The sequence below is a fragment of the Malaclemys terrapin genome, chromosome 7 (genome assembly GCF_027887155.1).
Source record: "Malaclemys terrapin pileata isolate rMalTer1 chromosome 7, rMalTer1.hap1, whole genome shotgun sequence".
NCBI classification, from domain to species: domain Eukaryota; kingdom Metazoa; phylum Chordata; order Testudines; family Emydidae; genus Malaclemys; species Malaclemys terrapin.
In genome coordinates, this window is record NC_071511.1 from 127,552,338 (window position 1) to 127,577,159 (window position 24,822).

The 24,822-nt window shown below is 55.8% G+C and overlaps 1 protein-coding gene across 5 annotated transcripts in view; it reads right to left on the reverse strand.

Moving 5' to 3' along the window:
- Positions 1 to 24,822, reverse strand: part of HPSE2 (heparanase 2 (inactive)) — a 279,034-nt gene that overhangs the window by 47,552 nt on the left and 206,660 nt on the right. For all 5 annotated transcript variants that reach the window (XM_054034870.1, XM_054034869.1, XM_054034871.1 and 2 more), the window contains one exon: positions 5,216 to 5,309. In XM_054034870.1, coding sequence (XP_053890845.1) covers positions 5,216 to 5,309 — 94 coding nt within the window. The remainder of the gene's footprint in view (positions 1 to 5,215; positions 5,310 to 24,822) is intronic.

The window sequence follows — 24,822 nt, forward strand, 5'->3', positions numbered from 1 at the left end:
TCCGCCTGCTTTTCAGCGTAACCCCCCCCCCTCCAGCACAGCACAAATCATGTGCCACAACGGGAGAAGTTCTGCTCAGCTGGGCCCAAAGGAGACAAAAAGGCTGGTTGAGTCACACAGTCAAAGCCCCCACGGACAGAGCTTCCTGCCATCACAGATCAAACAGCGAGAGAGCAGCATTTCCTCAGGCCTTGACTCTCTCTTTAGCTTCCCCCCTTCTGCTGCTGGCATACTGCCCGCCCCCACCTGGCCAGGACTCGGGGCGGCTGCCCATGAAGCTGGTTTACAAGGTGGGGGACACAGTTTGGCTCTGTGCTGCATCACCAGCAGGCCTGTGGGGCACGTGCCCTCTGCAGCGCCAGGGACGCCCGGCCTCACCCTGCTCATGTCTGAGCTGAGAGGAGGTGCCATGCTGGCAGGGCTTGAAGCCTCTGAGCAGCCTTTCTTCCCCCTGAGACACCAGACTCTGCCCAGAGAGGAAGGTCCCTGTGTGTCGAGGGAGATGCTCGCAGCCCGGGAACGCTGAGCCCGAAGGCAAGAGACGCTAACAGCTCCGCTAGCAGGGTGCACCGGAGCGCCCCAGCCCAGGCACCAGCCAGCCGCGAACATGCCGTTACTGGAGTTCCAAGACTGGGATGGCACCGAGGTGACAGGAATGGAGGCTGCACATAGTTTACGAAACCCCCCCAGGTGCTTAGGTCCCAAATCCCAGGGTGCCAGAGCCTTGTGGCAGGCGCTGGAGCACAAGAGCCCCCAGAAATGGAGCTTCTGTCTCAGCCCTGAGCCGAAGGCAGAGCAGGGAGCCAGGAAAGGAAAGCCGGGGCGCCCGGGGTCCAGAGAAGAGTCAGTGCAGCGGCCGCACAGAAGCTGCTTGGTTGGAGTGGATGGGAAGCGTTTAGAGTCGGCGGGGGGACCCCTTCCAGGGGCCGGCTCGCTCTCTACCCCACACGCTACCCTCAAGGATAGAGTTGGAGAAGTCCCGCCAGCCCTGGGCTAAGGCACTCCTGGGAGTATCCGTACAAACCCCTAAGAGATGCGAGGTGTGATGGACATGTCAGACAGCCAGGAGCTCCCCTCCCATGCCCGGCACAGAGCCCTCTCTCCAGATTTCCCAGCTCCTCCAGGCAGGGCCCTGAGCACTGTGGTCACTAGATGTTTGCAAACTCCAAGGAACCAGGAGCATTTGTGGGCGGATGCAGCATGTGGCTGGACTGGGATCCCAGGAATAGGTTAAGGACGCCAGCGCTGAGGTGCTTCTCTCGCAGCCTGTGAGAGTCAGCGTCCCTGACGGAAGGCCCAGAGGTGCTGGCATTCTGCCTATAATTATCTAAGCCCGCCACCTTCCTGAGCAGAGAGGAAGCAATAAAACAGGAGAGTGTCTGAGCCCAGCTGTGCTAATCAGCCGGCAGGATGCACTCACTCCCAGTGAAGCTGCAGCCCATTAGCGCCCAGCTCCGGGAGCTCTCAGCTGCGCTGGAATTCCCACAGGACTCTTCCCCCCGCCCCAGCAGCTCCTCCAGGCTTCCCGAGAGTCAGGTCCCTGCGAGTCCCTGTCCCTGCCGGCGTTCCCAGGGCCCTGCGCCTACTCCCAGTGGCTGCTCACGCTGCAAGAGGAGCAATGCGGGGGCAGCTGTAATGGCATGCGACACTGCCCAAGCTCTCCGGTGACACCCCGGTTCTTCAGGTTTGGATCCCGTTTCCCACCTCTGAAAATGCCTCCCTTGACGTTCTCACTCCATGTGGCCATTTGTTCCCTCTGACGGCCCCCTGCAGCCTTCCCTAGCGAAGAGGGAACGAGCCCCTCCCTGCACCCACAGCCGGCACAGCCATTCACCCTCCCTGCCTGCGCCCAGCCCAGCGTCCTGGTGATCCATACGGTGCCTGCTGCGCTCCTTGTGCCCTTGCATGGGCTCTCAGCACCAACCCCTCCAGGGGCAGGAGCACGCCAGGGTTATTTCTTGACATGGTCAGCGACTGTCCCTCCCACTTCGCTGCATAGCCCCTCAAGTCCCTTTCCTGTGGCCCCGCTACAGACTCTCCAGACAAGAACGGCGATAGTCAGGCAGAGCAGTGACGAGTGGTATAAAAACCCAGACAGAACAGAGACAACACGTCCTCCAGTCCCTTTATCAAGTGCGTAGCCCCTTCTTGAGAGTCTCCCATTTGAAGATGTCCTGTTTTTATTGTGGGGCTCGCAACTGAGCATGCAGCGCTAAAGCCCTGTCCACACTACAGCTGAAGCCGGCTAGCTCCCTTGCTCAACACACGTTTCCCGCGCAGCCATTGCTAGCACGCTGTAGCCCTGTCCACACTACAGCTGAAGCCGGCTAGCTCCCTTGCTCAACACACGTTTCCCGCACAGCCATTGCTAGCACGCTGTAGCCCTGTCTGCCCGCCTAGCACGGACAGGAATATTTCCTGAGACTCAGGCTAGCCAATCAGTGCTGTAGATTCGGACACAGCAGATAGAGGATAGCCGGGGTTTATAGCATAGTCAGTCACCACATGACTGCCAGGGAGAAAACAAATGGCTGCTCAGAATGACCAGGGTCACTTGTGCTGGAATCATGCTTGCGGTAACTGCTGGAACTGCGTTAATCACACCCTTGCTACCAAATCACAGCACTAGCCTGGCCCCGTGGAACTGCGACCCCCTGTTTTCCCTTGGTCACAAACATGCACTTGGATCAAAGGGAGAGCTCAGCTTTTTGTCTGGCCTGATCTGTTTTCGGAAGCCCCCGGCCTCCACTTCCCAGGTGCTGCCAGGTGTGTCGAGACCAAGGCCCTGCTCTTTGCTCGGTGTGGTTAGGAGCTCTGGAGATGGGCGGCCCTGCTCTGGGCTCCCCTTGCCCCCCCCATGTATACGGGGCCGTTGGTCCTTCACTGAAACTCAGGGGGGTTTTTTGGTTGGCCTCTCGCAATACCAAAAGAAAGGGGAAGACCTGAAAATAAATCAGAATCCTGAGACTGACAGTTCCCAGGGCCAATGGAGAGAGGCCTACACTCCAGGTCAACATAATTGACAGGGCAGGCAGGCCAATGGGGGAGCCAGGAGCCTGGGGGCCCATCCTCGGTGTGAGCTGGGGCTGCCTGAGCCGCAGTAGGGCAGAGCTAAGGGGAGAGCAGCAGCCCAGAAGCCAGAGCCGGGCTGGATGCAGAGCAGCAGCTCTGAGCCACAGGAGCGGGAGCTGGGGCAGCGCAGACCAGCCACCCCGACGGGGAGCCAGGGCTGGAGCCTGGAGCTGTGGGGCCAGAGCCGCGGAGCAGACACCGGCCGAGCCGCGGAGCAGACACCGGCCGGAGCCGGGGACCAGACACTGGCCGAGCCGCGGAGCAGACACCGGCCGAGCCGCGGAGCAAACACCGGACGAGCCGCGGAGCAGACACTGGCCGGAGCCGCGGACCAGACACCGGCCGGAGCCGGGGACCAGACATCGGCCGGAGCCGCGGAACAGACACCGGCCGGAGCCGGGGACCAGACACCGGCCGGAGCCGCGGAGCAGACACCGGCCGGAGCCGGGGACCAGACACCGGCCGGAGCCGGGGACCAGACACCGGCCGAGCCGCGGAACAGACGCCGGCCGTGCCGCGGAGCAGACACCGGCCGGAGCCGGGGACCAGACACCGTCCGGAGCCGGGGACCAGACACCGGCCGGAGCCGCGGAACAGACACCGGCCGGAGCCGGGGACCAGACACCGGCCGAGCCGCGGAACAGACGCCGGCCGTGCCGCGGAGCAGACGCCGGCCGAGCCGTGGAGCAGACGCCGGCCGGAGCCGGGGACCAGACGCCGGCCGAGCCGCGGAACAGACGCCGTCCGAGCCGTGGAGCAGACGCCGGCTGGAGCCGGGGACCGGACGCCGGCCGAGCCGCGGAGCGGACGCCGGCCGTGCCGCGGAGCGGACGCCGGCCGGAGCCGGGGACCGGACGCCGGCCGAGCCGCACGTGCTCCTGCAGCTGAGCACAGCGAGTAGCTGGGGAGAGAGAGAGGGGCCCTGGGCAGAGGGCCCAGCGCAGGGAGACATTGCCAGAGAAGAGATCTAGCAGGCTGGATTCAGGGGGGGTTGTGACCCCGACAGGGGGGCTAATGATGGGAGAAGGGTCCTGTCCTGTCACGTAGAGCCTGAGGGCGTGTGGCCACCCCCAGAGCAGAGTCTGACCCGCGGTGTCACCACAGCATGGCCAGGGCCTGGACAGGGGGCCTGCGACGTGTGAGGAGCAGACTGGGGGCTTTCCTTACGGCCCAGAGACGCTGATTGTGCCGTCCCCGTGCCCACAGGGCGGGGTCTTGTTTTCCTTTAGCCTTTTCCATTTTTCCATATTTTTCTTGCTGTTTAATAAATCGTATGTGGTTTGAACGTAATGCAGGGCTCAGTGGGTCAGGGACGTGGCCACCCCAGGGTGGAAGGGGAGCCCTTGCAGGCAGGCAGGCCCCTGGGTAAAGGGCGTGGGAGCGAGGACTCAGATCCTTTCGCTAAGCCAGGAACGCTCCCCACAATAGTGGGACTATCCCCCGCTCACACGTAGTGGTCTGTTAAACACAGTATCTCAGTGTTTCAATGCTGCTTCTTTCAGGGACTCGGGAGGCAAGTCGCGAGAGCGGCCGATTTAAATAAGTTTGGCTTTGCCACTCGCTCCTTCGCCTGCTGCAGTCCCCACTCACTACCCCAACATTGCATGGGCCCCAAGAATCCTCCCCCTGCATTTCCAGGTACCCTTGTGCCCAGTCCAGTCACAGTCTGCTCCTCGAAGTTACCTCCTGTCCACAGGCCACACTCAGCATGTCACACCTGGGGGCTAGTCAGCTGCCACCCCCCGATCAGCCCTGGCTGGTTCCCATTCGTTAGCTGGGAGTTCAGTGGCACGGCTCCTTGGTCAGGTTTCCCAGTCAGAGTCTGGTAGCTGCCAGCCCCCATGACCACCACCTGGCTTGGCTCGCAGCCCTGTTTACCTGCACAGGGGCTGCCTGACCTCCCCGTCGAGAGTCAGGTGATTGACAACTGAAAACATGCCGGACCCAGGAACAGCCAAGACCAAGTCCCCGTCTCCCCCAGCCATGTCCACTGCTGAACACTATTCCTGAGCCCAAACGTGCACAATTCGGACCACGTGTGCAGGCCCCGACCAGAAGCCTGTGCCAACTCCAGTGCGCTGAGCCACTGCCGCTAGAGCTGGGTCGCCCTCTCACCCCGCGCAGCCCCTTGGCACTCACGCACTTTCTGGATTTTCCTGATCTGGTCAGAGAGCGTGTCTAACAGGCGTGTTTTCAGGAAGTCCGTCACTTTGGCCACTCGGCCATCAATGTAGTAACTGGAATGAGAATAAGAAGGCAAGAATCAGACAGGAACTACAGCAAGGAGCTGGGAGTAACTCTGTCCCTCACCTCGTCTTCTAGGCATCTGCCGGGCCACACCCAGACGGCTCCTTTGCTCAGGCTGCTCATGGACTGGGACAGTCCCTGCCTCATTCCCCTCCCCGAGCACTGACCCCTCTCCTCCACGTGCTCCTGATCATGTCGGGACGTACCAGTTTGTTCAAGGCATGGAGCAAACTGCACCTGAAGTGCCAAACGCTCCCCTGCAGCAGGAGGAGCTGGGAGCTTGCTCACTACTCTTCCGATCACTACGGGTAGATAACAGGGCAATAGGCATGTAGATACTTCGCAGGGAAGTCGGAAGACCAGGAGCTGGCAGCCGGACCACACAGGGATGTTGTAAGGTGTTACTGATTACTGTCTGTCAAGTGCTCTGAGATATCCCACTGAACAGGGGGCAGCACCCCGCAGCAGAGGGGTGGAAATTCTAAATCTGAACATGTCAGACTGCTGTGTAAGTCTGCGTGACTCCTGGCTTCTCTTTGTGAGATCAGTGCTCTGTCCTCGGACTCCCCCAGAACAGCAGCTGCACCCAATGCTCATAGAGACTATTTCCATCCTTCTCTACCTTCCACCTCCGAGCTCTCGCATACAATACACATCCCGAATCCAGAGGGGGCACCTGCTGCCAGTCCACTGCCCATGATGCCCAGGGACAAACGGGCAAGTTTTGTTTTCTGTGGCCCGAGGCACCAGGTTCTGGTGAGTGCTTAAAGCAGTGGGGAGAGGAGAGCACACTGAAGTACTGTGTGCCAAATCATCCCCATGAAGAGAGCCCACACGAGATCTATGCACCACGGACATCCCAGCCAAGCCCCAGCAGACTTGTGATGCACAATCCTTCAGCACAGGGGTCAATTTCACACCATGCAAGATGGATGCCCAGTACCACACAGAGTGACAAGAAAAAATTGGGACTAACTGGGGCCTGGTGGTCAGCCTACCAGCAGACTTGTAATTGTAAATGCCCTATAGCCAAAAGTCTCTCTCCTCTGTCAGGTCCCTTCTAGAGACACGTTTCTCTGCGCTGCCCACAAATCAAACCGTAACCTATGCCACTCCAACACCTGCTCCACTCCAGCGGCTCGTAAGCAAGGGATGTACGAAAGAGGGACCTTGCAGTATGTCTTGTCTTATCTGTGTCTTTAGAGTGCAAGCTGCTAGGGGCAGAGGCTGTCCTTAGTGGTGTTTCGTACAGCATTTGGGATAATGTTCTTAAATCCCTGACCATTCCGTGAACAGACCACGAACAGCTGGCACCAATGGGACTATACTTTCTACAAGCGAGTTACAAACACAGTGGTCCCCGGGGATGGCAGATATTTAGTAAGGGACGGACACTCTCAAGAACTGAATTGAAAAGCTCATTTAGACGGGCTTGGATGAAAGCACTGTCCCATGGGTTGAAAACTAGCTGAAAGATCAAACAAAGGGTTATGTTAACAGACATGGATGGCAGTTTGGGAGAAGTGCTGCAGGGATTGATGTCACTTGACCCCTTCGTTACTGATCTGGACAGAGCGGGAATGGCACACTAATGTAATCACAAGTGATGATGGGTGGGGAGGTTCTATGAACATCAGTGACAAAAAGAACAACGTTACCTGAGATTAGAGCCGGGGCAGGAAATAGAGTGAAAACCAGCTTGGAAACTACAGCTCACCCAGTTGGGGAAGGGAATGTGACAGGCAGGTGTTCAGTGGGAGGGAGATGTCTGGGAAGCAGGGATCATAGAACGGCCTAGAAGTGAAGGAAAGCATGTTACTCATGAATCCGTAACATGACACAGCAGCAAGAGAGAGCAATGTGATTTTGGCTGCAAGAGCCCAGAGGACATCCTGGAGTGAGGCGGGAATGGGCATCCTGACACAGGGAGGGCAGGTGGCGTGGCTCTGCCGTTAGTTCTGGGCACCACATCATCAGAAAGACACTGACTGGCTGGAGTCCCAAGAAAAGCAACAGAAAGGCTCAGCGGACTCAAGGAACTGCTTCCTGAGGGAAGCTGGAAAATGCCAAATGTGTCTAGCTTGGCTAAGTGGTAAGTCAGGGGACTTGACGCAAATCTATGAAGGGTTAAACACCATCGAGGAAGAAGATTTATTTAGCAGAATAAAAGGGAACATTACTAGGAGTAATGAGATGAAAGTAAAAAAAAGAAACATTGAGCTTCAATATCAGGAAAGCCTCTGTGAGAGCCTGTGGAACTGTCTTCATTTATCCAGGGGAGGGAAACAACAGAAGACTCCATACCATTCACTAGGGACATCTTGCAAATCTAATGTCATGGAAAGTTCTTAGCTACGCCAGCAATGGATGCTACAGGAACCCGAAACTGGACATATAGATTTAAAACTAAATTAGATCAAGCCCTCTGAGAAAGAACTGTCAGGAACTCTCCTGCTTTGGCACCACGATGGACTGAATAATGGGTCTTTTCCATCACTATTTTACATGGTTCAAACTTAGGCAAGGCACTTTAAAAATCAATGTGTGACTTTAGCAATTGTAACGTCTTTACAGCAGGAGAAATGTCTGCCAGGCTTGGATTACTTCTGGTTCTACACACAAGACGCAATGAAATCAAGTGTGCTGGATAAAAGAGTCACGTCAATCCAGCCTCAGAAAAGCCAAGAGCAGCCACCCAAAGGTAGAGTATTCACAAGTCATTAAAGATCTCGCCCCCAGAACAACGATTTCTATTTAGGAACACGGCAGCTAGATCAAAGGGAGGATTCACCACAAAGTGACAATGGGTATTCAGTATGGAGGGGCAGCCCTATATCTGCCTTTCAAACATTGGAAGAAGAGGTCTTGGTCAGATTAGCAAATGGAATTTCTAGGAAAAGGCTGTATAGCGATTTTAGCACCATGTAATGCTTTGTTTGTTTGTGTGGTTCATAACCTCCAGACAGCATCTGCAGCTCAGAAATGATATGGTCAGAGACACCACACACTTTACTAGTGACATCTACGGCTTTTAGAATTAACTTGCACCACAATCTGACAGGAGAGGAATGGTGCGAGGGAAACACCCTCCCTTGTGGGAACTACTGGTGACAAGGGGCACTCTGGTCCTGCGCGCACCGGGGAGACATCAGCGCCCAGGAGTGGGGACTCCCATGTTGAGGACACCAACAGATCCTTCTAGTGGAGGAAACGGTGCGGTGCTGGCAGCTTCAGTGCCGAGGAGGTTGGTGCCGGCACTTCATTGGTGTAGCAGTTGGTGCTGGTGGCACCGCTGTTGTGTCGGCGTCGGAGGGGGCGTCAGAGTGTGGGTCTCTGCGCCGTCTCCTTCAGCAGCGTTGACAGTGCCATGGAGGAGGAGATAGGCTCGGTCTTGCCTCTCAACTCTGCACTGAAGCGCTGGGGATCGGCAGAGGCCACTGTGTGGGCGGCGCTGGAGGACCCCAGTGCCTCGTGTGTGCTGAGCGGCACTGAGGAGGGTGACCTGGTTGGAGAATGCTTTCTCTTGCTCTGCTCTCTGCGAGGCGAATTAGAAGCTTGCTTCCTCGATGATTGTTTTGGGGAATGAGCCTTAGCTGAGTTCGATGGAAAGGTCTCCAGTGAGCTATTCCCGGTGGGGTCTGTTGTCCTGGGTCCAAAGCTGGCCAGAGCTACTTTTCCATCAGGATGAGTTTAAGCCTAAGGTCTCTGGGCTTTGAGGTTGCTGCAGTGAGCGCACTTCTAAGGGATGTGCAACTCACCCACACAACAAACACACTGCAAGTGTCCATCCGACACTGGAACCACTTCCCTGCATGTCATGCAGTGTTTGAAGCCGGGTGAACCAGGCATTTTTTCCAGTTCACTGCCATTATCCTACCTAGTCTACAGATTTCTTTTTTTTAATTTTTTTTGAGACTGAAGAAAGAAAGGTAAGTGCGAGGTTCTGTACCTCGGGGGAACACCCTACACCCCCATATTCATCCTTGTAAAATGACTGTGTGGTGTCCAATGCAAAGTTTGTCACACTGGGTGTCTTCGGAAGGCTCATGGTGCACTGATCATTGTTGTTATAGTGATGTTATAGGTTGTAATTTCATGTATAACAGTTATGAGGCTGAACATGTGTCTTCATGGCTTAAAACAGGCCCAGGCAAAACTCTCCTGGAGCAGAAGGGTAGTTCACACCTCATCAGGGCATGTATGGGACAAACCCAGCCCAGACTCACAGGAACAAAGGACGCTGGCCTAGGCAGCAACAAAGGATCTGTGGGACTCTCGAGTGAGTCACCCCCCTTCCCTTGGTCAGGTTGGGACTGCGATGAGGTAATGCTCACCTGACCCTGAGGGGGGGGGGGCAAAGCCAAGAGGGAAGAAAGAACATGATAAAAGGGAGAGACTTCGCCATACTCTTCCTTTCTCTTCCACCTCCACCTACACACATCACCATCAAGCGACTGAAGCGCTGATCAAAGGGGAGAGCCTGGCTGAAGGGCAACCAGCCAGCCTGTGGTGAGAAGCATCTAAGTTTGTAAGGGCACTGAAAGTGTTAAGAGCAGCTTAGAATGCATTTTGCTTTTATTTCATTTGACCAAATCTGACTTCTTGTGCTTTGACTTATAATCAGTTAAAATCTATCTTTGTCGTTAATAAATCTGTTGGTTTATTCTACCTGAAGCAGTGCGTTTGGTTTGAAGCCTGTCAGAGACTCCCCTTGGGATAACAAGCCTGGTGCATATCAATTTCTTTGTTAAATTGACAAACTCATATAACCTTGCAGCGTCCAGCGGGCACAACTGGACACTGCAAGATGGAGGTTCCTAGGATTGTGTCTGGGACCGGAGATATTGGCTAGTGTCACTCGCTTGCACAATCCAAGCAGTTTACATGCCAGAGGCTGTGTGTGAACAGCCCAGGGGTGGGGGTTCTCACAGCGGAGCAGGGTAAGGCTGGCTCCCAGAGTCAAGGATTGGAGTGACCGAGCAGATCACCGGTCCAGATAACACCAGGGGAACGTCACAGTAAGTAACTAGCTAATAACTAAAACATATGCTATCTAAATTACCGTAACACTATCTGAACAGTAGTACTATCTATCTTTGCAGGGTTGCTGGGACTCCATCTCAGGCCAGGGACAGTTGAGAAGGAACTGAGGAGGTCAGGTCGCACATGCGCTAGATGAGGCACCAATGGCACCGCGAGACAGGCACCGCGACCTGCACGGGCGCTGCTGCTGAAACTCTCTGAGCGAAGATGCAGGGATGCACCAGCACCTGAAGTGGAGCACCCACAGGGACATCACTAGAAGAACAAGCCTGGGCTACTTCCTTCTCTCCCCTCGTGAGGTACATGGATCTCAGTGTCATCCTCAGTCTCCCCAGGATACACCGCCAGCAGCTCCTTGGTGTCCTGGTCAGCCGGCAAGTCTGGCAGATCTGGTGAGTCCTCAGCGCTGCAGAGGTCCACTCTGGGCTCCTGCTCCAGCAGCAGGCGGGAAGTGTCTGGCTCCTCCGGCGGCTCCATCCCAACTGAGCTGCAAGGCCAACCTTCTATACTTCCTGTCCCACCCCTCAGCTTCCAGCGGAGCGGGCGCAGGTGTCCTGGCTTCGTGCACCAACGGGTGGGCGCAGGTCCCTCCCTGTCAATCTTGGAGGGAGGCCACACCCCCTCACCATAAGCCTTTACTTTTATACGACATACTAATGGACAGAGATCACTTAGGACCCTGAATTTCTTTTGAAAGCCATCGGGCTGGAGTGGTTAACCTGCCACACCATGGCGTAGCATTCTCTTTCTGTGACAGAATAATTCTGTTCTGGGGGGTCACTTTCTGGCTTCGGAAAGCAATGGGGTGTTTCTTGCAACTCTCGCCAATGGCATTAGTGCAGCACCTAGGCCAATGCCTGCGGTGTCTGCGCAGCTCAAACAGTCTGTCAAAATCTGGACTGGCCAGAACAGGGTTTTCACACAAGATTTTCTTTACCTCAGCAAACCCTCTTGACATGCCTTTGATCATATGACTTTGGCTTGGTCTTTTTACATACGTTGTTATTTTGCAACGTCAGTGAACCCCCAAACCAACGGTCGGTAATGGCTTACCAGATCTATGAAAGACTGGAACTGCCTTTTGGTGTGCGGCACAGGCCAATTAACAATAACTTCAACCTTTAAGGGATCAGGTGAGATTTGATCACCTACCCAGTGTCCCAAATAAGGCAACGTGGCTGCTCCAAGTATATATTTAGACTTTTATAGTCAGACCAGCCTCTGAGCTTTGACAACACAATTCCCAAGTGTTTCTTGTGCTCAGTTCCAGTGTGCTAAACACCGCTATATAGTTGACGTAGGCCCTTACCAAGTCCTGCCATCCGTTTAACACGTGGTTCACCAGCCTCTGAAAAGTGGCTCCTGCAGTAATTAACCCTAATGGTAACACTTTGAATTCACACAGTGCCAGAGCAGTACTAAAAGCAGATTTTTTTCTGTGACTCGGGTTGCAAAGGAATTTGCCAGTTCCCTTTCACAGGGCCACATGTGGTAAGATAGGGTTACCATACTTAACAAATAAAAAAAGAGGACCCTCCACGGGGCCCTGGCCCTGCCCATTTCCCACCCCAGCCCCGCCCCAACTCCGCCCCAACCCCGCCCTAACTCTGCCCCCTCCTCCCTCCCACTCTCAGCCACGCGGAAAGGGCTGCCTGAGCGCTACCGGCTTCACGGTTTGCCGGGCAGCCCCCAGACCCTGCGCCCCCGACCGGAGCTTCCCCAGCGCAGCTGGAGCCCGGGAGGGGAAGCGCCCAGCCGGGGGCGCAGGGTCTGGAGGCTGCCCGGCAAACCGTGAAGCCGGTAGTGCTTGGGCTTCGGGCAGCCCCCTTGCCTCCGGACCCTGCGCCCCCAGCCGGGCACTTCCCCTCCCGGGCTCCGGCGGCGCAGGGTCCGGAGGTATGGGGGCTGCCCAAAGCCCGTAGCGCTCGGCTCTTAAACAGAGCCGAAGAGTCAGGGGAGGAGCAGAGCCGCCGCGGGAGGGGAAGTGCCTGGCCGGCATTTTCCCGGACATGTTCGGCTTTTTGGCAATTCCCCCCGGACAGGGGTTTGAGTGCCGAAAAGCCGGACATGTCCGGGAAAAGCCGGACATATCCGGGAAAAACCGGACATATGGTAACCCTATGTTAAGATGCCTAGCTTTGCTCACAGAATCTAGCAGACCACCAATTCTAGGTGTAGGCTAAGCATCGGAGACAGGGACGCCCCAGGCTGGCTGGTCCGGAACAGGTGCTAGCAACAGCCTCCAGGGGGAATTCAGCACGGGACAGATAATGTTGCTACGCACATGTCACCAGGATGCTACTAACCAGCGAGTTTCAGTTTTCACATGACACCTCACGAGGCAAGCTTTGTACAAAGCTCGTTACACTGGTGCACAGGGTGTGACCCCACAGTGCTCAGGGTCACAGCCCATTTCACAGATGGGGAACCGCAGCACAGAGAAGGGGGATGAGTTATCCAAGGCCACCCAGCAAAGTCTAGGGCAGAGCTGAGAACAGACCACAGGTCGCCTGCCTCCCGATCCTGTTCCTCCTCCACTAGACCCACGGTCCAGCTCTGCAGCTAACGCCCCCACTGTCCCGCCCCTTCCATGGCTGCGTGTTTCCCGACAAGGGAGGGTCAGTGGGTTTTCTTGGCTTAACGCAGGTTAGTCCCAACGCGGGCTGGTTCGTACACACCCTCGTACCTGTCGGAGCTGAAACGCCGGAGCAGACAAGGCAGCACAGACGCTAACATGGGCTCAGCTGGCCGAGTCAAAGCCTGGCAGAGCTAGGGGCCCCTCCGCCTTCACTAGAGCAGCGTGGCCTGTGCAAAGTCTGCAGGGCCTTGTCACACGCGGCAGCGTTCGTTAGCCAGCATGTCTCCAAAGCCTGCTCTAGACAAGCCTAAGAGGGCAAAGCGCAAACTTCCCCTGAGCCTGCACCATGGATGGCTCCTACAGATGACACTGTCTGCAGGGACTCCCCACCTGCAGAGCCCCCAGCAGCAGGGCCTACGCCCCACCCCGCGCCCCTGGGGGAGCACCCCCCCCACAACACTGAGCAGCACTCCGCCCCACCCCACGCCCCTGGGGGAGCACACCCCCGCCAGCAGCGCCCCCCCACAACACTGAGCAGCACTCCGCCCCACCCCGCGCCCCTGGGGGAGCACACCCCCGCCAGCAGCGCCCCCCCACAATACTGAGCAGCACTCCGCCCCACCCCGCGCCCCTGGGGAGCACCCCCCCGCCAGCAGCGCCCCCCCACAACACTGAGCAGCACTCCGCCACAACCCCACGCTCCTGGGGGGAGCACCCCCCCGCCAGCAGCGCCCCCCCACAACACTGAGCAGCACTCCGCCCCACCCCGCGCTCCTGGGGGGAGCACCCCCCCGCCAGCAGCGCCCCCCCACAACACTGAGCAGCACTCCGCCCCACCCCGCGCCCCTGGGGGAGCACCCCCCCGCCAGCAGCGCCCCCCCACAACACTGAGCAGCACTCCGCCCCACCCCGCGCCCCTGGGGGGAGCACACCCCCGCCAGCAGCGCCCCCCCACAACACTGAGCAGCACTCCGCCCCAACCCCACGCCCCTGGGGGGAGCACACCCCCGCCAGCAGCGCCCCCCCAGAACACTGAGCAGCACTCTGCCCCAACCCCACGCCCCTGGGGGGAGCACCCCCCTGCCAGCAGCGCCCCCCCACAATACTGAGCAGCACTCCGCCACAACCCCGCGCCCCTGGGGGAGCGCGCCCCTGGGGGAGCGCGCCCCCGCCAGCAGCGCCCCCCCACAACACTGAGCAGCACTCCGCCCCACCCTGCGCCCCTGGGGGGAGCACACCCCCGCCAGCAGCGCCCCCCCACAAAACTGAGCAGCACTCCGCCCCACCCCGCGCCCCTGGGGGGAGCACACCCCCGCCAGCAGCGCCCCCCCACAACACTGAGCAGCACTCCGCCCCACCCCGCGCCCCTGGGGGAGCACACCCCCGCCAGCAGCGCCCCCCCACAAAACTGAGCAGCACTCCGCCCCACCCCGCGCCCCTCGGGGGAGCACACCCCCGCCAGCAGCGCCCCCCCACAATACTGAGCAGCACTCCGCCCCACCCCGTGCCCCTGGGGAGCACACCCCCGCCAGCAGCGCCCCCCCACAATACTGAGCAGCACTCCGCCCCACCCCGCGCCCCTGGGGAGCACACCCCCGCCAGCAGCGCCCCCCCACAATACTGAGCAGCACTCCGCCCCACCCCGCGCCCCTGGGGAGCACACCCCCGCCAGCAGCACCCCCCCACAATACTGAGCAGCACTCCGCCCCACCCCGCGCCCCTGGGGAGCACACCCCCGCCAGCAGCGCCCCCCCACAACACTGAGCAGCACTCCGCCCCACCCCGCGCCCCTGGGGGGAGCACACCCCCGCCAGCAGCGCCCCCCCACAATACTGAGCAGCACTCCGCCACAACCCCGCACCCCTGGGGGGAGCACACCCCCGCCAGCAGCGCCCCCCCCACAATACTGAGCAGCACTCCGCCACAACCCCAAGCCCCCTGGGGGAGGAGCAGCATGTTCCCTCCCAGCACAACCCCGAACTCCTTAGGGGAAGCATCGCCCCTCCCCCGCCACAACCCTGAGCGCCCGGACCCCAATTCCCTGGGGGGAGCAGCACACACCCCGAGCGCCTGGGTGGGGGGAAAGTACGTCTCCCTCTGCATTAACCCTGAGTGCCTGAGGGGAGCAACACCGCCCGCCTGCCACGACCCCGTGCCATCCTCCCTGGCATGACCCTGAGCTCCCGTGGGGGGAGCAGCGTCCCATCACCACAACATAGGTAAGTCACAGCCTCACTGGTCTAACATTCTTTTTTTCCCACCCTCAGAAATTTTTCCCAAAAATGTAGAAATGTCCGTTTTCAAACAACTTATTTTTGAGTTTTTGGCCAAATTATTTTGACAAAAGAAACCAGCAACCCAGAAGTTTTCTGTGGAAAGCAGACACTTTTCAGGAAAAAACTGTTTTGACGAGAACCCAATTTTCCGTCGAAAACCAGGCTCAAAAGAAGATTTCCAACTAGCACTAGAGCCAGGCACTTGGCATGGCCGCCCTGTGCCCCATCCCTAAAACCCAAACATTCAAACCCATCAGCCGGGCCCCAAATCATGAGATTTTAACAATAATACATTTGGGGTTTGTTTTATTCCCCTCCTGGGTTTTGAGACCTTAGCTGGAAAACACGACCCAGGTGCTGCCTTTTTCTGCACCCACAAAGGCTAGAACTTGTTGTTTCAATGACAGCCGAGATTCTCATGTAATCACATGACTCCAGCAGCTGGAGCTGTGTATCATGGAGCATATCACATAAATACACAGACTCGTGACACAGGGCTGGGCTGGTGACACTGGGACAGGACAGGTTATGGAAGGGAACCAGTAATAACAATCACTACCTAGTTCTTACCTAGCGTGTTTCATCCCTAGAGCTCAGAGCTTTACAAAGGAGATCAGTGTCATTAGCCCTACTTTACAGGTGGGGAAACTGAGGCGCAGAAGGGAAGTGACTTGCCCAAGGTCCCCCAGCTGGTCAGAACAGAACAGGGCAGCCTGGGCTCTACCTGGGGTCAGGGCAGCCCGGCTGCATGTGCGGAGGGGCCTGCCTCACCGTCTAGCAGCACCAATGCGCCGCACAGGACAGGGGCAGCGTGTCAGACGCAGTCCCCCCCCACAGCCCATGAGGGCAATGCCAGGCACCAGGGTTCCCTGGCTACTCACCGGGCCTGGCTGCACCTCTGCCGCCCCCTCCACCTCTGGGTTTCCCGCTGCCTCCGGAATCCTTCCCCAAAAGAGTCACACTTAACTGCCTGGCCCATTAGCCTCTTGCCCTGTTTAACGACGAGAGCCCCCAGCCCCCGAGCAGCTGGTTCCGTTTACTCCCCCTTAATTTAGAGAGGGACCTTTGCTCCTATTATCTGACCCCTTCTTTTATTTCAGGTAATTACATTAAAGCCAACTTCCCAGCGCTCAGGAATTTCCGGATCTAGCGTGTTGCCTGCCACTACAGGGAGAGTCTGCTTAGAATTCTAGCGCCCGCGTGCCGGGGGGCTAAGCGCGGTCCCTGACGGCCAGCCGGGAGGGGCAGCGGGTGGCAACAGTGCGGGGAGAGCTGCTACTGCCCGCCGGGCACCTCTGCGCATGGCCAAAGAGCTGTGTCCCAGAGAGACGGGGGGCAGCTCTACCCCCGCCGGGCACACAGGAGGGGCAGCGCCACCCCCGCCAGGCACACGAGGGGGCAGCCCCACCCCTGCCGGGCACACGGGGGGGCAGCCCCACCCCCGCCGGGCACACGAGGGGGCAGCCCCACCCCCGCCGGGCACACGAGGGGGCAGCCCCACCCCTGCCGGGCACATGGGGGGGCAGCCCCACCCCCGCCGGGCACACGGGGGGGCAGGGCACAGACACAGACACTGTTATTTTGTGTTTTCAATCAGCTTCCCCCATTTCTCCGACCAGACCCAGCCCACGGCCTGAGCTGGCATCTCCTCCCCGAGAGGCCGTCTGTGCTCGCGGAGACCCCCTCTCCTCCAAGCTCACATGTCCACACATTGGGCACCCACTTCCCGCAGGCCCCACGTGCACCCCCCAAACATACAGGCCCTGCCCGTGTACATCCCTAGGACAACCCAACCTCCGCTTCCTTCCTCCCCCACACGTCCAGCCCCACATGAGCGACACGACCAACACATCTCCATTCAGCCAGAATGCACACGCGGATATCCCAACCCCCCCCGCCCACGCCCGCCCAAACCCTCTCAAACCGACCCCGCCCACGCCCGCCCAAACCCTCTCAAACCGACCCCGCCCACGCCCGCCCAAACCCTCTCAAACCGACCCCGCCCACGCCCGCCCAAACCCTCTCAAACCGACCCCGCCCACGCCCGCCCAAACCCTCTCAAACCGACCCCGCCCACGCCCGCCCAAACCCTCTCAAACCGACCCCCGACCAAACTGAACCCCCTTCAACACATGCCCCTGCTCAAACCCACCCTCCTCCCAGACTCAATCCCCCTCCCGACATGCCCAACCAAGCACCCTCAGTACACCCACGCCCAATCTGGACCCTATCTCTGACAACCTCCCCACCCAAACTGAACCCCGCCCCCAACAACCTCCCACCCAAACTGAACCCTGCCCGACATCCCCCACCCAAACCAAACCCTACCGACATACACTCCCACCCAAACCGAACCCTGCCCCCGACACGCCCCCACCCAAACCAAACCCTGCTCCCGACACACGCCCCCCCACCCAAACCAAACCCCACCAACACACGCCCCCCCACCCAAATCAAACCCAGCCCCCGACATGCCCCCCACCCAAACCGAACCCCGCCCTACATGCCCCCCACCCAAACCAAACCCCACCAACACCCCCCCACCCAAATCAAACCCAGCCCCCGACACCCCCCACCCAAACCGAACCCCGCCCTACACGTCCCCCACTCAAACCAAGCCTTGCCCCCTAAAACACATGCCCACCAAATTAACGCTGCCCCTGACACATGCCCTCACCCCAACTGAACCCCCCAACAAAGGCCCCCACCCTGACACACACTCCTGACACGCTCAAACCAACCCCCTGACATGCCCCCTACCCAAAGCCCCCCCAACATGCCCATGGCACCTGCCCCGATCCCTCCCCCCCGCCCTAACTAAACCTGCACACACCCACACGCACACGCACACTCTGAAGCCGGAAGCGTTCCCTCTGTGTGCGAATGCCAGGGATCCCTTTGTTTGAAGGGAACGTTTTCACACTGTGCCTGAGTCACACACACCCCAGAAGCAGCTGCTAGGAACCATGCGCACAGCTGACCCCCAAGACTCCAAAGCCAACGGGGCAAACCAACAGGGCTCATGGGTAAGTGGGCAAGACCAGGGCCTGCCCCTTTCTTTAATCGGGCAATACGTTTTCAGTCTGGGCAAAGACGCCAAGTGGGCATCGAAGTCCAGAGGACGGTAGCCTGAATGACTGGAAATACCTTCTAGACTCCTCTGCTCTCCAGGTGCAACCCCTGAGGGGTCTAGCTGATGACAAACATTGACTGGTAACCAAGCACAACAAACAAAATTATATATCAAAAGGAAAAAGAGCAAGTCCTACCCGCCACACCCAATTCGAATAGAACCTCTCCATGCACGTCTGAGCCGCTAACACACTGAGACAATAATACTTCATTATGGAAGGGGAGAGAGGGACACAGTGAATTATATCCGTCAGCTCAAGAAGATCTGGAACGTCTGGCAAATCTGCGTATAGAAATCCAAACCAGGTCATATTTTCATCAGAGATACTTGAAGAGTGAGGGGAAAGCGGAGTTTACGCCCAGCCAATCTGCCAGGCAGGAGCTCCCTGGGTGGAGCAAGCAGAGCATTTTCAAAGGACTAACAGCTTTGACAAATTATAACCAATATCCCATGAGGATCGTCAGGATTTGGAAAAGCAATGTTCATATTTTAAGCTAGACACCAATTTAGTTTCATCAGCATTAAAATAAACTGTCACCTGCTAATAATTTTCTTCTTGGTTACAAAGAGCTTGTTTGTTTGTTTGTTTGTTTGTTTGTTTGTTGGAACAAAGAGGGGAGAGATGCCATTCTGATCATTATCCACAGACACAATCCACTGCCAGTCCCCACAACTGGTGACGAGTCCACACTGCAGACTTGGAATTCAAAGCCAGGCCGAGGCCCCATAGACATGTGGCCCTTACATTACATAGCTGGAAACAATTCAACAAAGAACTTCTTGCTCACGCCTGCTGTTTCTCTTGCGGCGCTGTATGCCGCACACCGCCAGGCAGCACCAGGGCAGCAGGACACCGGCCACGGACCCTACCCCCAGAGTTCCCAGGGACTGGGAGAGGGAGCCCTCCCCTACTGATCCAAGATGAATTTGCATTTATTTAGCCTGGGAGTTTGTTTCCGCTAACAGGCCCTGATCCAGGCGACTTTCCACTGATCAGGACTTATCAGAGGAAGCAAATTCCCAGACTAAATAAAGGCAATCTGCTCACGGTGTAATCCTGGGAACAGCCCCCCCAGCTGAATGCAGGTCACCCCTGCTCAATACGAGCCTGAAGGCAAGGGCCGCGGTACTGACTCTAGCCGCTAGGCCGCGCTGCCCCGGACTCAAGGGCCGCTGCTTTCACTCTGACCCTTGGACCTCAGTGTGGTGAGGTCCAAGACAGTCGGGTAGACAGTAACCATGGTGTCCACACACCCACTATCCACCTCGACCGGGGACGGGGTGTGCACACACCGCCACACTCTTTTTGCAGTTCATAAACCTGTTTCAGACTTTACCTAAAAGGGTGCGTTTGGCTGACGTGCTTGGGAAATCTCAGCTCAGGTTACAAAGGCTGGCGCATGTCCTCTCCACATCAAGGGAGGGATGGACGGGTAATAAACGTACACTGGCCAGGCTTCTGACCGGGCAGGACGGCACGTAAGGCTGGGGAGCTGAGGGGAATTGGCTGGTGCCTTTCTCTGTGTGATTCTTGAGAGGCTCTGGGAGCATTCATGCAATCTAGCTGGCTGAGGGGCTCCACATGCTGTTGTGCTGAGTGATAACAGCACCTGGAGGGGTTTGCTGCTTGTCACTAGCAAAGCATTGTGAGAGACAGCCCAGGCTGGAGACTTAAGGAGGCACAGCGGTACCCCAGTTCCAGGGTGCACCCCCGGGGATCCCACCACACTCACATCCTTAATGATATTCTTAGGATCTGACGGATGCCTTGCCAATTGATTATCAGTAGGGGGATGGTTCCTGCCGGAGTTTTCTCATAAAGAACTCATTTTACCCAGTCGGGGCGCCCTCTTTTCTAATGTGATTCTCACTATACCTCAGACCCTGCACATGTGTGTGAAAGTGTCCTCCTCTTTTTCCTTATTTGTATTGTGTCCTCCAAGAATATTGGGGTACCCCATTTTTCATAGGTTGTTTGTAGTTCCTTTTGTTCTCATTAGCATTTACACAAATAGTGCACCCTGCGATTAGGGCATGTGTTAGAAAAATGTGACTACCTGGTATTGTGTAGTCAATATTACTCTTACCATTAATTTATTTTGCAATACCCCCTTGGTGCATCTTTTCCCATAATCTTGTGGCACAGGGTCATTCTTTGGTCACTTACTTATGTCCAGCATTTCTCAAGCCTATGGCCTAGTATGGCTAAGCTGATATCTGACAGGCCCGCAGCCTGTAGGCCTTGCATTTCAGCCCTACTTAGATACCGAATGCTACTTATCAGTCTTATCCTTCTATAACCCTACAACTTCACTCTATTTACCATACAATGATTACATGTGACATAGTGGATGAGTTAATTATAACATCACACAACACACAATAAATTAATGATAAAATGAACTGATTGGCTATATCAGGAGTAGGCAACCTATGGCACACGAGCTGATTTTCAGTGGCACTCACACTGCCCAGGTCCAGGCCACCGGTCCGGGGGGCTCTGCATTTTAATTTAATTTTAAATGAAGCTTCTTAAACATTTTAAAAACCTTATTTACTTTACATACGACAATAGTTTAGTTATATATTATAGACTTCTAGAAAGAGACCTTCTAAAAATGTTAAAACATATTACCGGCACACGAAACCTTAAATTTGAGTGAATAAATGAAGACTCGGCACAGCACTTCTGAAAGGTTGCCGACCCCTGGGTTATATTATGCAAAAGTCCCAGAGGTGAATTGCCTCCTGGTATAGTTTGGTGGCTTGTGCTCCTCCCTGGCTGTTTATGTAAAACATGGCCACCCAATTATCTGTTAGAATTAATACATTTCTCCCTACTATGTGGGGGAGGAAGGCCGAGCAGGGCAGACGCACCACTCTTAACTCCCTGACATTTATATGAGTCTTTAGATCTTGAGATTAGAGGGACCCCATGTGAGCGTCCCAAGCCAGGGAGGATTTGTCTATGACTAGAGTGAGGGTTGGCAGTAGGGGGACACGGGGTCCCCCATGCAAACTTTTAGAAGGTCCATTCAACAATCCAGAGATGACAAAACTAACATTGGCACTCGGACCACTTTGCCCAGCTGATGACGACTCAGGGCATACACAGATGCTTGCCTTGCCTACAGCTTTCTGAGATGCAGCCTGGTGTGCTGAACTACCGAGGCACACGCTGCCAGGAGACCCAAGCGACTGAGGCACTTGCATGCTGTGGGGAGAGGGTATGCTCTCAGCCACAGCACTAGGTCCCGTAACGTTTCAGACCTGGATTGCGGTAGAAAGGCCTTGGCCTTCGTGCAGTCTAAGACTGTCCCATCAACTCTATTCTCTGCACTGATCTGTCTCTAGTCACTAGGAATCCTAGCAGGTCAAGCTGGACAGGATTGGGGATGCTCTGGATAACACTTGCGCCTCAGACTGGCCTCTGAGCAGCCAGTCGTCCAGGTGCGGGAACATATGGACTCCTCATTCTCCTAGGTGCACTGCCATCACGGTCAAGCACTTTGTGAATACCCGAGCAGCAGATGACAGATTGAATGGAAGCACCGGGAACTGATAACGGTACCCACCCATCCACCACGAATCTGAGAAACCTCCAGGGATTGTGGCGTATTGCCACATGGAAGTAAGTGTCCTTTAAGTCGAGGGCAGCATACCTGTCCCCCTGTTCCAGGGAGGGGATAATTGAAGTTAGAGCAACCAGGTGGAATTTTATTTTCTTTGGGAATTTGTTCAACTCTTAGATCTCAAATAGGCCTGAGGCCCCTGTGATGCATGGCCAGACAGGGTTAAGCATCCTGCAGGATAAATGACCCAAATTCAACCTTTAGAGACATGTTAGAAAAGTGTGTAAATGGTGATTAGAGCCATTCCATGCTAGATAGGCTAGAACTTTGAAATGCAAACCAGTATGGTTAGAGAATTAGAGGTGATACTAATTGTATGTGTTTACCTAAATCTTGTTAGATGTTCCCCATGTAAACAGATGGTTCCTGTCTATTACTATAGCTATTGATTCAGAGATCAAAAGGGAATATTAACATTTAGATGAATCTTGGGTGAAATAGTGTCACTGTCTATATGTCTCTTTAAAGCTGTATATGAGCTACTTAATGGATAAATTACCTTATGTTATTCCATGTGGTTGATTACCAGTGATGTTTGGGAAACAGAAGGTTCTATCAGAAGCCCGGTGTTCACCCAGGACTGTATGGTCAAGGGGCTGCTACAAAACTGTAAAAAAGGATCAGGTCCCAAGAATCTTTTAATCTCAGATCTGCTGGATGCTTCATGCAGGGGAAGCTTAAGGCATAAGACCGAGATCTCCAGTTCTAATTTGGATCCCCCTGAATATGAACATTGGACTGTAACCTACGGAGTAATTCTGAAAGAGCTCTTTGCAACTACGAAGCTCCCCATCTCCCCGATGAATCTGATCTCAGAACTGCACTCATGTCTGTATGTAGACTGATCTTTTAACCAATACTCCCTCTTTTCTTTTTTAATACATTTTAGTTTAGTTAATAAGGATTGGCTGTAAGTGTGTATTTGGGTAAGATCTGAAATATTCATTAACCTGGGAGGTAACGTGTCTGATCCTTTGGGATTGGTAGAATTTACATGATGAGTAAGATTTTCAGTAATCCTCATCACATTGGACTTGAGCATCTGGGTGGAGGTCTGAGGCTGGGTTGCTTTAAGGGAACTGTGTTGTTGGCTTTTGGGTAACCAGTGAGGTATTATAGAAGCTGTTTGCGCTAATCTATGTATTGGAGTATCCACCAGCTTTGGGGATTGTCTGCCCCATTCTTAGCAGTTTACCCTAATTGAGTAATTTCAGTGTGGCCCCCTGGGACCCCGGTCACAGACCCCTTTTGCCTTGGGAATGAAGAAGTTATGGGAATAGCCTTTCCCCTTGAGGTACAACAGGACTTCCTCTACGGCCCCTGCCTGAAGAAGAGACGACACCTCGGGTTGAAGGACAATCTCTCGAGAGTGGTTCCTGAAGAGGGAAGGGGGTGGGGAGAAATGAACGGGAGAGCATTTTCCAGTTCCGCTGTGCTTAACATCCAAGCACTTAGGAAGTGGGATAAGGAATTGGTAAATGAAAAGTGGGGAACTGACGGAACTGTGGTAACTGGTGCACTGCCCTCAATCAGCCAATCAAAATGGCTGTTTGGACAAGGCCGCTGGATGGGATGAGCAGTGGAGGACACTCCCTAGAACCCCAGCCCTTTCTCTTTGGCAGATCTTGGGATCGGGGAGCAAAAACTTTGCGCCTGTACAGCTGCTGTAGATGAAATTGTTTCCCTTTCATTGCGGGACTATAGATTTCAAGGGATTTTAGTGTTGCCCTGGAATCTTTTAGGCTATGGAGCCGACCATCCGTTTTTTCTGAAAACAACAAGGGATCTTTGAAAGGGAGGTCCTGGATGGTCTGCTGGACTTCTGGCGGTAGCCCAGATGACTGCATCCACAAACACCTTCTCATTGTAGTAGCTGATGCCACGGTTCGAGCAGCCAAGTCTGCACTATCTAAACTGTCCTGGACAGCAGTCCTGGTGACCAGCTTACCTCCTTCCACCATTCCTGCAAACTCCTGTCTACAGTCCTCTGGTAGCGTCTCTTTAGACTTTGTTTTCCCCAGGACTCAGGGTGACTCTTGGTTTGCAATCTTGAGTTGCAGACTTCCTGACGAATACAGTTTGTGACCAAACAGATCCAACAGATCTTTTGGCATCGATGCCTGTTGTCCTCGTCTGTCCCGCTCATTGGCAGCTGCCATTCAGGGAACCTGAGGAGAGCAGAAATGGTCATGCCCCTTCAAGGGGATGTAGCACCTCCTCTCAGTTCGCTTTGCCGTGGGAGGCCAGAAGGAAGGCGTCTGCCAAAACGCCTCAGCCGGCTCCATGATGGCTTCGTTGGTTGGCAGAGCTACCCTGGCAGGGGCTGTCGATACCAGAACGTCCACCAGCTTGTGGGAGCATCCACGCCCCTCCTCTGCCTGGATGTCAAGCACCAAGGCCATACTTCTCAGTAGTTCTGGATGAGCCCCTGTGGTCCTCTGGCAGCAGGGAATCACTCTAGGGTGACCAGATGTCTCGATTTTATAGGGACAGTCCCGATTTTGGGGTCTTTTTCTTATACAGGATCCTATTACCTCCACTCCCTGTCCCGATTTTTCACACTTGCTGTCTGGTCACTCTAAATCACTCGCTGGCTCAACACCTCATCTGGTGATGAGACGACAGAGGCGCTGGAACTAGAAGTCCGGGTTGGGGCGGGCTGCTGCACACACCCCCCCCCCCCCGAAATGGTTTCCATGACAGTATATCCAGGGTTTACAGTTTGGTTCAATGGCTCTCAGCAGCCTCACTATAAACATTGTTCCAGCTCCCCTGTGAGACGAGGATGCCACAGACTTTGAGGTGGGGGCTAACCAATGTCTTGTGGTGAAGAAGCTGCCT